General features: G+C 31.2%; 1 protein-coding gene across 1 annotated transcript in view; it reads left to right on the top strand.

Moving 5' to 3' along the window:
- Positions 1 to 482: 482 nt before the first annotated feature.
- Positions 483 to 13,079, top strand: part of LOC126880370 (dihydrolipoyllysine-residue succinyltransferase component of 2-oxoglutarate dehydrogenase complex, mitochondrial) — a 78,920-nt gene continuing 66,323 nt past the window's right edge. The window contains exons 1-3 of the mRNA XM_050644192.1: positions 483 to 751; positions 878 to 963; positions 2,465 to 2,578. Coding sequence (XP_050500149.1) covers positions 662 to 751; positions 878 to 963; positions 2,465 to 2,578 — 290 coding nt within the window. The 5' untranslated portion in view covers positions 483 to 661. The remainder of the gene's footprint in view (positions 752 to 877; positions 964 to 2,464; positions 2,579 to 13,079) is intronic.

Genomic DNA, 13,079 nt, shown 5'->3' on the forward strand with positions numbered 1-13,079 from the left:
CATTATTTTTGTTTTCTTCATGTTTATTTTCAGGCCGACGTATTGGGAGCTGTCTGCGAGTTCCTCCATCATAATTTGCAGTTCCTCGAATGAGCTCGCTATAATCACAATGTCGTCAGCGAATCTGAGGTGGTTTAGCTTCTTGTCATTAACGTTAATGCCATAGGTTGACCAATTTGTCGTTTTGAAGACGTCTTCTAGTTCTAGGTTGAAAAGCTTTGGCCCTAGTATCGCCAATAAACTGTTTAAAGTACATTATATCAATTTCGTTAAAATCACATAATATGTAATAGAAGTATAACTTCTTACGTGCGTTCAAAGTACACACACATTCGTTTTTGTTAATAAATCTATATGTCTTTTAATACCCTTGAAAACCATAAGTTACTACGCCCATGATAAATACTGTAATAAAACTGGAAAGTTCACAACAATTCCCATAGCTGGCGCGATATATTTTTTGACCACTGTCTTTGACGTCTGTCATTGTCATTGTCAATACACCTTGAATATTTCTTTTTACTTTTCAATTTTCTCCTACTCCTACTCTGAATTTAGTGACAGGTTAATAGCACATGAGTTGTTGCTCATAAAATCTGGGCCCCCTAAAAAGAAACATTTTTGTAATATAAAGGGGGTTCGTTGAATAAATACCCCGAAAATGTCAAGTATGTTAAATATAATTATTAAAAGTGTACCCCGATCAACTCTTCGGCATATACTAAAATCTGTAGAAAAGGGTATTCCTGTGGTAAGTGTTAACAAATAGGTATTTAAGGAAGTAACTATTACCAGTATTTTATTTGGTTACATAATAGTTATTAAAATAAACATCCATAGTTAAATGCGATACTAGATTATGTAATCTAATTTACAGGTAACTGCAAATCATAGATGTGTTATTCAAGGGGAGCAGATAATCCGAAAATATGGTATTAATATTAATAGTTCCCACACTTTAAGGTAATGTGAAATTTAAAAATATACCTATCAACAACATACAGAAATATTTTATAAAGTTTTTAATAGCATTATTTGTTTTAGAAAATGATATATTGATAACATTTTTTGTACTTATTTGCCATATACAAGCAGACTTAATCTACCTACATCTTGAATTAAACAGAAAAAACAACAAATCAAAAGTAGTTAAATATTTGCAGTAAGTTCCTTTTCTTAATTACGTCTAAAAAAGGGTTTTTAACACCTCCGCAGCGATTATGAAAAATTCAATTATTATGTTGTAGTATGCTTCCAAGTTGTAATTGACTGGTACTATAGAATTCTGTATTTATATACACCAGTTGCAATAGACTGGTAGTTCTTAAGAAATGTAAGTGCCATCTATGTGTAAATTTTTAAAGATTTATGTGTAGTAAACATATACAAGAAATATACAAACTTGTCGGAAACTCTATCAGTACCAGGCTATTGCATCTGGTAAAGCAAAAACTCAAATTTTTAAGAAATGCATATACACTAGAACCCCAATTATCCGTGCTCCTCGGGACCGGACATGGCACGGATAATTGAAAAGCACGGATAATCCGAACATGTATTTCTTATACATAATACATATGTATTTACGTATACACATACATTATGTACCTACCACAAAAAGATAAAGAAAAAATAAACCTTTCATTACGAGTCTCCCTCTCGGCATATAGAGTTTCCATCAAGTGATTTATGGTGACGTTATTTTGATAAAACCTCAAAAATGGAATTTTAGTAATAGAAGATCATAGCACGGATAATCCACAGCCCGGATAATTCCCACACTGATAATCGGGATTCTACTATAATATTTTCAAATAAAATAAAACCAAATTGAGAACAAAATACATATTTTTCATAAAGTATAAAAATAACAAATGCGAATATTGTTAGCAAGTATAAGTTTTAAAATTTATGCATTGTGTTTAAAATTAAAACATGGTAAACATAAATCAGGTTTTTCCTCACATACGCTGTATGTAGTAACTTTAGTGACCTTTTTATTAGCTTCTTTACTTTTCATTGTATCCCTCAGCTTTTTGAAACATTCCATACAATTTCGTCTTTTTTTTTGCACCAGGCCTTCGGGTTTGGTCAGTATGTGCTTTCTTTTTGAAGACTGAACCATTGTTTGGTCCGTAGACTTATTGGCTAGCTGAAATGTTACTCCTTCACGAAATTTTATTAAAGGCAACTTTGTGTTGTTTATCATATTATAAATTAGAGTTCACTAAAGCTCTCCCAAAAATTAACTCAAAATCAACAACTATCAAAATCAAATTTAAACCACTTTAACATCTTCCTAAGAGCAGTGTAGTAAGCTGTACAATTGTATGTACAAATTGTAGTAATCAAATAAATTAAAAGTCTTTTTGTACAATTCTAAAATAAATATGGATGCTATTAAAACTTTAGAAAATATCCTTTGACTTTTTTGACAGTTGCATCTTATCTTTTCATTTTGTAGATGCAGAAAGTCTACTTCTAGTAGTAGATATTTTCAAACATCCAATGCCTGCTGGGACGTACAACTTGTAAAAGTGCCACCTTTTGCGGACTCTATAACAGAAGGAGATGTTAAGTGAGTATACCATAATAAACACTTCCAGTTGCTTTTTAGTTAATTCACTAATTAATATTTTTTACATATTTTTAACAATATTCAAATCAAATATCTCCAACAGTATTATGTACTTCCATTTTAATATTTGCCTAATTATCTTTTTAAATGTGAATTTAAGTGTGAATCATGTGTTAACAACCCTGGACTGACTGGTGATGCTTTTTATAGAGATTTCCATGCAATGAACGTCCTAGATGTTACAAGTTCTCTTTCTCAATTTAATTGGGATAATTTGTTTAAAAATAAGTCTCTTGATGACATGATCAGTATTTTTTACGATATTATATACTTAACAATTGATCTTTATGTTCCTGTTAAAAAGTATTCAGCAAAGAAATTTCCGGTGTGGTTTTCTCCTGATCTCAAAGTTACGATTATTCAGAAAAAGAAAGTTCACAAAGAATATCTAAGAACTAAATCCCCCACTCTCTTTAATGAGTTTTCTGCATTAAGGGCTCAATGTAAACGCTTAAAACAACAATGTTATCGTGATTACATTGCATTAACTGAATCATCTCTCAGGGATAATATTAGAAATTTTTGGAAATTTGTTAGTAATAAAAATAGCAAACCTAATATACCATCAGTTGTACACTATAATAATATCACTGGTTCTAGTGGTACAGAAATTGTTAATTTGTTTGCTGAATACTTTTCAAAAACTTATAGTGATAGAGATTGTGATTTGCAGGATAATATTTTAGATTCTGGTGACATCAACTTATCACAATTTACTATATCTCAATTTGTCATTTCTATTTCGTCTATATATGAAAAACTTTCCATTTTGGATAGCAACAAGGGGCCAGGTCCAGATGGTCTTCCACCTTCTTTTCTTAAACACTTAAGCTTTTTACTTTCGAGACCTCTTTTTCACATTTTTAACCTGTCATTAAAGACCGGGATGTTCCCAGACTACTGGAAAACTAGCTTTATTACCCCAATACTAAAATCTGGAGATAAGTCTCAAGTGAACAATTATCGTCCGATTAGCATTCTGAGTTGTATTCCCAAAGTTTTTGAGAGTCTTGTTTGTGACTATTTGTCAGCAAGTTTAAAATGCTGTTTTATCGACCAGCAATTTGGATTTCTCTCTAGCCGCTCCACTGAACTTAATTTATTGTCATTTACCGACTTCCTTGTGGAATCTCTTGAAGGTATCCAGGCTTCTGACCAGGTGTGTATAGTGCACCAAAACCTTCAATCTATAGGAACAAGTCATGATGCTCTTCAAGAATTTCTAAACGATGAAAAAAATGTTCTTGCTATGTGTGTGAGCGAACATTGGAAAACCATCGATCAATTGTCCGCATATAATTTGGTGGGATATTCACTGGCATCAGCATTTTGCAGGCAAAATGGATATGGAGGCACAGCAATTTTTTTAAGGAATGGTATAGAGTATGTACATAGAAGTGACATAACCATATTTGGCGATGAAGAATGTTTTGAGTGTTCTGCCGTAGAACTCTCATTTTATAAAAAAAAGGTCATAATCATATGTATATACAGAACAAGCACAAAACCTGTTCATGACTTTTTAGTAAAACTTGAGTCAGTTCTAAATATACTACTGAATGAGCAATGCACATGTTTTATTGCTGGAGATTTTAATTTAGATATAATGAATGTTAAGGACAGTAATGCTAAAGATTTCAGTGAATTGTTGCAGTCTTTTAATTTTGCTCCTTCTATTTTAGAATATACACGGGTAAGTAGGACTTCTCAAAGTTGTATTGACAATATTTACACTAATATAAACGTTTTTGATGCAGAGGTGGTAGGCACTCATATGTCTGACCATACTGCCCAGAAGGTGTCCTTTACTTTGCAAATAAGTGGAAAACTCAAAAAAGTTAAAAAAAGAATTTTTTCAATTACAAATAAAAATAACTTCAAGTCTATGCTTTTTAGTCAAAAATGGGACTCAGTGTTTTTTACCCCTGAATCACTGGTAAATGAGCAATGGGATGCTTTTGTCAGTATTGTTGGGTCTACCTTTGATTATTGCTTTCCTATAGTCTCAGTTCAGCAAAAATGTACGGCAAAAAAAATACTAAAACCTAATCAGCAGGTTGCTGCATGTAAGAATGAGCTAGACATCCTTCTAGTGCTTAGTAGGTCTGACAGGGTCTATAGTGAGGCTTACAAAACAAAGAAGCAGGAATACAATCGTCTCCTGAGCGATGCAAGAAGTGCTCATTATGAAGAGCGTATAAATAACAGTGAAAGCAAATCAAAATGCGTTTGGCAGATTGTTAGGGAAATTAATGGTACAGTTACAGAATATGTCGATCAAACTTCGAATATTAGTGGTAAGCCTGAGGATATTTGTAATAATTTTAACAAATTTGTACTTCATGCAGGTCCTAATTTAATAAAAACTCAACCTCAAGCCACTTTTTCATGCAGTATTCCATATAACACCAAATCTTTTTTTCTTATACCAGTAACTATTTCTGAAATTCTTAATATCATCTCAAAGCTAAAAAATAAAAAAAGTGCAGGTTATGATGGGATCTCGGCGAATCTGTTGAAACATTGTGCAGAAGAGATTGCAGAACCATTGTGCCACATTATTAATAACTCTTTTAAGTATGGTATTTTCCCTAACCAACTAAAGTTAGCTCTAGTGAAACCTTTACATAAAAAGGGAGATAAAACCAAATTGGAAAATTATAGACCCATCAGTTTACTACCGACATTTTCAAAAATTTTCGAAATAGCAATGTGCACAAGACTTATAGCCTTTTTCAATGATGACCACCTAATTGCTGAATCACAACATGGATATCTCAAGGGAAGGTCTGTTGAAACAGCTACATACGAATTCGTGGATAAGATTTTGAATGGATGGGAGAACGGGGAGATTTCCTTGGGAATGTTCCTGGACTTATCAAAAGCGTTTGACAGCATAGATCATCATATTTTGATCAACAAACTAGAAAGATATGGAATTCGTGGCCCTGCTCGGGACTGGATAAGAGATTACCTCACTGACAGACGACAAAAAGTTATTATAACTCGAGAAGGACAACAGTTTTCTTCAGAAGAAGGGAATTTACAACTTGGTATTGCTCAGGGCAGTGTCATGGGACCACTTCTTTTTGTTTTCTACATTAACAATCTTGGTAGCGAAATACTGAGCAGTGAGTCTCACCTTGTAAATTTTGCAGATGATGCAAACTTATTAACATTAGCATCAACGTTTGAGGATCTTCTGAGTATTTCTTCAGATCACTTAAAAACAGCTCAGAATTGGTTCTTAAAAAATAAATTGGTTTTAAATACTGAGAAGACTAACTGTGTTTGTTTTCACACAAAGCAAAATAATGAGATAATTCCAGAGGAGATTGAGTTGGATGATCAAACTGTTGAATTATCAACAAATACAAAATTCTTGGGTATTTACATAGATCAACATCTAAATTGGTCAGAGCATCTGTGTGTTGTTCGCAAGAGAATCAACATGGCATGTTATTCATTACGAGTAATGTCTAAGTATTTGAATTTACAACACCTTAAGACAGTTTATTTTGCAAACATCTACTCAGTGCTCAGATATGGTATTATTTTCTGGGGAGGAGGAACTGATGTTGATAGAGTATTCATTGCTCAGAAGAGAGCAATAAGAACAATGCTCAAGATAAAAGCTCGAAGGACCTGTAGGGGAAAATTTAAGGAGTTAAGATTATTAACTGTGGCAGGGCTTTATATATATGAGTGTTTACTGTTCCTGTTCAAGAATAGGGATAGGTTTACACATTCTGAGCCAAAACACAGCATACCCACTAGGTATGTAGGGCTCAATTTTCCTATACATAGGCTAGTCGCAACAGAGAGAGGACCTACATATTCGTGTATAAAATTTTTTAACAAATTGCCTGTTAGAATTAAATTGCAACAGAATTTTAATATATTTAGAACTGAAATAAAAAGCATTTTATTGGATTTAGAACCATATTCTGTGTATGAGTTTTTAAATCACACATTTTAACTTTTAACTCATAGTATTTGTAATTGTAATTTTGTATGTATATTAGACACTTATTATTCAATTGTGACAATTTGCTGTAAGTATGTTGTTTACAATTTTTTTTAATAAAAGATAAAAAAAAAAAAAAAAAAAAAAAAAAAAAAAAAAAAAAAAAAAAAAAAAAAAAAAAAAAAAAAAAGGTGGCTTCCAGGTTCATGCTGTATACACAGACTTTACAAAGGCGTTTGACCGGGTAAATCACAAGATTTTAATCAATAAGTTGGGGGGTCTGGGTATCCAGGGTGAACTTTTAGAATGGTTGTTATCCTACCTATCTGAAAGAATACAAATAGTGCGTGTTCAGGGTTTTCAATCGTTTGAAATTAAGGTACCTTCGGGGGTGCCACAAGGGTCACACCTTGGACCCCTTCTATTCAATATCTATGTTAATGATATTGCCTCCTGTTTCCACTTTGCTTTTTTCCTAATGTTTGCTGACGATTTAAAATTATATTTGAAAATCGAGAATGATGGTGACTGTCAAAAATTACAATCTGACTTGGATCGGTTGAGCTATTGGTGTGAAAACAACGGAATGGAACTTAATGTTAAAAAGTGTCACTTAATGGTTTTTGGTCGAAATAGAACTCCTGCAAATCATGTCTATACTATTAAGGATTGTCCTTTAGACTCTGTATCTCAGATAAAAGACCTAGGTGTTGTGCTCGATTCCAGCTTATCCTACATCCCCCATATCTCATCTATTGTCTCAAAATCACTTCAACTTTTAGGGTTTATCAAACGTTGTGCAAAAGACTTTCTAAATATCCCATCCATAAAAGTATTGTATTGTTCACTTGTGAGACCTCACCTAGATTACTGTTCATGTGTTTGGTCTCCACACTATAACACCCATATTCTAGTTATTGAGAGAGTTCAGCACAAGTTCTTAAGATTTGTTGCATTTAAACAAAATCAGAGGGTTGATGAAATTAACTATTCTAATATAGAAAAGTCACTCAACATAACCTCTCTCCAAATCCGACGCATGCATAAGGATCTCACAATGTTTTATAATATACTACACTCCAATAATTTTAGTCCTCAACTATTGGAGAAAATTAGCCTCCATGTTCCCAGTAGACAAACGAGGCTAATTCAACCTTTTTACATTAGACCGCATCGCACTAACTACGGACACAACTCCTTCATGTCCAGAACACCTACATTTGCTAACCAATATTCGGAAGGTTTAGATTGTTACAGTTTTCCAAATAAATTTAAAGCTCAGCTTAAAAACTGTGCGTGATAACTTGATATCCTTGTGTTTTGTACATTTTTTGTTAATGTTTGTTATTTATTTAATGTTCTAGTTTGTATGATTAAAGTTTTTAAATTTACTTTAGGTTAGGTTATAAATCTCCTGTGATTAATGTTTATACTGTATTTTAATTGGGTGATTGCCCGTTGATAAATAAATAAATAAATGCTGTTAATTTACACTTAGTCCGTTTACTCACGGTTTTTGATCCAGATTTTAAAGAACCGCTTGAATTGACATGAAGTTTGCCATCGTCAAAGAAAAAAAAGTGATATTGTGCCGATGTGTGCTTTTGTCTTCAGGTTGAGTTTCACCCCTTCTCGGGGGTGAAAAAATATATGTTCCAAATAGGTCTGGAAGCGGAAAAATTGACTAATTCTAAATAACTTTTGTTCTATAGCGTTTTTTCACCAAGTCAATACTTTTTAAGTTATTTGCGAGTTAATATGTTAATTTTTCCACAAAAACCACGTTTTTAGATGGTTTCTCTTAAATTACTCAAAAAGTAAGAAGTATTTTATCGAAATAAACATTCTCAGCAAAAATATAGCTTATTAAAAAGTGAAAAAAAAACCGGTATAATATATATGATGCCTCTAGACCCAGTAATAGCAGAGTTGCAGCTAATAAAAAATAGTTTCATATTCGTCAAATTCCAAATCGAATATTTCAATGAAATAACCAAAAAATGAAGCACTTTTGGGAAAAACTAATTATAGCGAAATTAATCGGTACCGCTTCACATGTTGCTTTACTATGCACAATTTATATGATCTGTAAGTTTCATCCGTTCAAAGTGCTTATTTCTGAAAAAAATTGGTTTTATCATAATTTTTTTTTATTTTGAGAGAATTTTTTTTCAAAATAATTTTAAATTATTTAGGGGAGTGCAATTAGAACGAAAACATGTATTGTTTCGGAAAAATTCAAACAAGCTTATATTTTTCTAAAACTTTTTTTGTTAGTTTATATACATGTTAAAGTAAAAAGTTTTACTAGCAGATTTGGCTGCTAATTGTTTATTAATTGTTTAAACAATAACAATTGTTTTGTATAAGTAATTTTAAAAATATCGTTAAATTCATCATTTTACTTTGATCAAATATGTTTTTATTTTGTTTTTGATTATGCTGAATCCGAATATGGCATTGCAATTTGAAAATTCTTATACAGAAGCTCTTATACAGTGTGTCTGCGTAGCTAGGAACCACATGGAAAACTTTTTTATTATCAATTTTACGAAAAAAACTTATTCTTAATAAAATGCTCTGGATAGTCAAAAATCTAAAACTCAACCATCAGATATCAAATTTTATCAATTTTATACGAGTTAGGTATGTCAAAAATATGAATTTCGTTAAAGAGTAAAGTACCTTTATATTCCAGAATATCAAAAAATGCTATTATGAAAAGTTGTTTGAAATTAGAAACTATGTCTAAATATACAATTACATCATTCTAATCGAAAATTTTTTCTCAAATTACGGATACTTTTCATTTTATTACAATTATGATAACATATTTTATTATCACTTTTACGCAAAAAAGTTATTCTTCATAAAATGCTTTCCCTGGTCTAAAATCTAAGATGCAACCATCAGATATCAAACTTTTTTAATTTTATATGAGGTATGTAAAAAATATGAATTTTTCTTAAGAGTTAAGTGCTTTTATTATTCACCATATTTTAATTAGAGGGATGTAATTGAACACTAAAACAAAAATTTAAAACACCTTTTCTTAATAACAATTTTCGATATTGTAAAATGTAAAGGTACTTAACTCTTGAGTAAAATTCATATTTTTTGACATACCTCGTATAACATTAATTAAATTTAATATTTGATGATTGTATCTTAGATTATATACGATGCAGAGTATTTTATAAAGAATAACTTTTTTTCGTAAAACTGATAATAAAAAAGTTATCAATAGGTTCCAAGTTACGCAAACATACTGTATAAGTGCTAAAAAAAATTTTTTTGCTGAACATTTATTATTGTTGAAGCTTATTATTAAATGTATTTTAGGTAAGTTTTACAGAAAAAAGTTTTGATCACTTTGTATAAACATTTTTTTAGCTGGTAATTTTCGGTTTTTGTATTACATTTTTGTTATTTTTCTTAATTTTCTTAAAAATAAATAATTTATTTCATTTCTAAAGTAAAATAATTTAGTGAATTTTAAAGATTATATCCTAAGCTTTAAAAAAGCACTTATAAAACTGTAATAGATCTGTTCAAACTTGAGTAATACCGTCTTAAAGTGGTGGTAATTCTATAAATCTACGAAGATTGCAAAAATTACATTTTTTGAGACGTCATATCATTTGAATTAAATTTTTGAGATTTTTTTTTAATAAAACATCATTTAGTAAGATGCTTGATAGGTAAGTTGTGCAAAATTAAGAGTTCTATAAGAGAAATTGTATTAGTTACACATTTTTAAATCATTTTTAAACAAAATTCATGTAAGGCTCACTTTCCGCCCACACCGTACTTATGCCCATATATTTTATTTCTTTCTATTATAACCATAAGATAGCTTAATTATTCTTCTTTCATGTTCAATTTGTAAAATTTCATTTGATCCATTAGTTAAAGAATTACATTAAAATAACTCAACCGTGCACTTCTCCGAACGCTAGTTTACAGTGAGCCAATGTTTGTGAGAAGGGTGACTTTTAGCGTTGTAAATAAAAATTATAGAAGCTACATATTTAATTTTAGAAAAATCTTTATATAAGGTTTTTTTGTAAAATTTTCTGAATTTTTCAATGGTCAAGTCAGTTTTTTTTTTCTAAAGTTTATTTAAAAAATCATCTAATTTCGCAGTTCATTTGTTTAATAAAAAATGAAGCACCCACTTCGCGATTAGAACTTTTTGATTTGTTGTTTATTAAACATTTCTTAATGAAATTACAAAAAGTTCTATCTTGTTTGATTTTTTCCGAAGTGAAAATCTATATGCACTCCCCTAATTAGTCATATCAAAAATCTCAAACAGTAAAAAATTGTAAGCTTTGCTTTTCTGAATATTTTGGATTTTTTGTTTTTCTGTAAGATAAAAATTGATATGGGTGTTCAAAATTTGCATACTCTTGATTAGTGGCTAGTTCAAGTCCTTTTAATTACAGCCCTTTCAAAAATTACAGCCCTTTCACCAGTGAAACTTACAGATCATATAAATAATACATATATTTTAATGTAATTAAACAATGATTATATTATAAACAATACATACACGAGTAAAGCAACTTATGAAGCGATTAATTTCATTTGGGATGCTAATTAGGGGGTGATTTTCACGATTTAAAAAAGCCACCCATTTTATTTTGATAGTAACTTGCTTACTTTGATACTCGAAACTTTTTTAAAAAACAAAAATAAACCTTTTTTAAATACTTTAAAAAATTGTATTTAGTTTTCCTCGAACAGTGCTTCATTTTTTTTTGTTATTTCACGTTGAAATATTCGATTAGGAATTTGGCGAATATGAACCTTTCATTAGCTACAACTCTGATTCTACTGGGTCTAGAGACCTCATATGTACATAATTTTTTTTTCTTTTTTATAAGCTATATTTTCCTATGAATATTTTTTCAATAAAATACTTACTTTTTGAGTTATTTGCGAAAACTGTCTAAAAACGTGTTTTTTTTTGTTGAAAAATGAACATATTCACTCGCAAGTAACTCGAAAAGTATGAACTTGGTGAAAAACGCTATAGAACAAAAGTCATCAACGCTAGTAGTCAGTTTATCAATTTCTAGACTTCTTTGAACGTATATTTTTTCACCCCCGAGAATTAGTGAAACTCACCCCAGGGTAAAAGAACAGATCGGCACAATATCACTTTTTTTCCTTGACATGTTAGCTATGTGTATGCCAAATTCCATGTCAATCCGAGCGGTTTTTTTTTAATGTAGAGGTTGTGAAATATTTTACCGTGAGTAAATGGATTAATTACTGAAACCCCTTCACATCCTCATTAATATCACTCTTTTAACATGCAGTTTTTCAAATATTAGAAAATGTAGTTATTCCTATGTTCTAAATTACATAATAAAAAGAATGAACAATAATTATGTTATCTTCCAGCATATCTTCAGCTATTCCAGATCTCTTTGCCATAGAGAACTGAACCATTATCTTCGTCTTTGCCTACCTTACTACTTACATCTTGCACGCCACATTGTTCCATGAGGTTGCTTCATATTCCACCCCTCGTCTTAACTGCTATTGCTCTTAGTGTCTTCATTTCGGCTGTACGTAGCATGCTTTTGGTTTTATTGGTGTCTTCTCTTGATTCAATACCATTGGTCATAACAGGTCTGATGCAAAACTTTGCTGTCCATTCTCATATATGATTTATTCCAGACCCTATCTCTCAAACATCCGGACATGACTGTAGCCTTGTTTATTTGTCCTTGTAGGTCTCTGGCTGGGTCATGATAACTTGATAAATCTACACCTAGATATTTCAACTGGTTTAGCTGTTCTATAAGTTTTCCCTCTACCACGAGCTTGCATCTAATTGGATCTTTTGCAATGGTAATGCATTTTATTTTCTGCGTGGATATGTTCATGTTGAGTCGTCGACATGCTTGGTAGAATCGATCAAGTTCTATTATTTCATCCATTAGCATATTGAATAGAAATGTGCTGAGGCTGTCTCCCTGCCTGATTCCCCTTGGTGTTGGCTGTAGTGGTATCTTTTGATTTAATTTTTGTCGTGTCGTTATTGTTCATTAATTTGTTTTATGACTTCCACAATGTTTGCCGGTATCCTTTTTTGCTCCATTTTCTGTAATATATCGCTAAATTTGACTCTCAAATGCTTTTGTTAGGTCTATGAAGCAAATATGTGTGGGTTTGTTATATTCTATCGACTTCTCTTTTCCTTGTTTCATGACAAATATTGCGTCCGTCGTCGACCTGTCTTTTTTGAATCCTTGCTGTTCTGCTCTGTTCTTTATCTGTGATTCCAATTTATCCTTGAGTATGCCTGTGAATAACTTCATTGTCGTATTTAAGAGAGTTATTCCTCTGTAGTTGTCTAAACATGTTCTTTGTCTTTTTTTAAAAATCGGTATTGTGATACTGGTTTGCCAATCTTGTGGTATCTCTGCTCTGTCTAAGATTTTTTTAAACAATGTTTAG

The sequence above is a fragment of the Diabrotica virgifera genome, chromosome 2 (genome assembly GCF_917563875.1).
Source record: "Diabrotica virgifera virgifera chromosome 2, PGI_DIABVI_V3a".
NCBI classification, from domain to species: Eukaryota; Metazoa; Arthropoda; class Insecta; order Coleoptera; family Chrysomelidae; genus Diabrotica; species Diabrotica virgifera.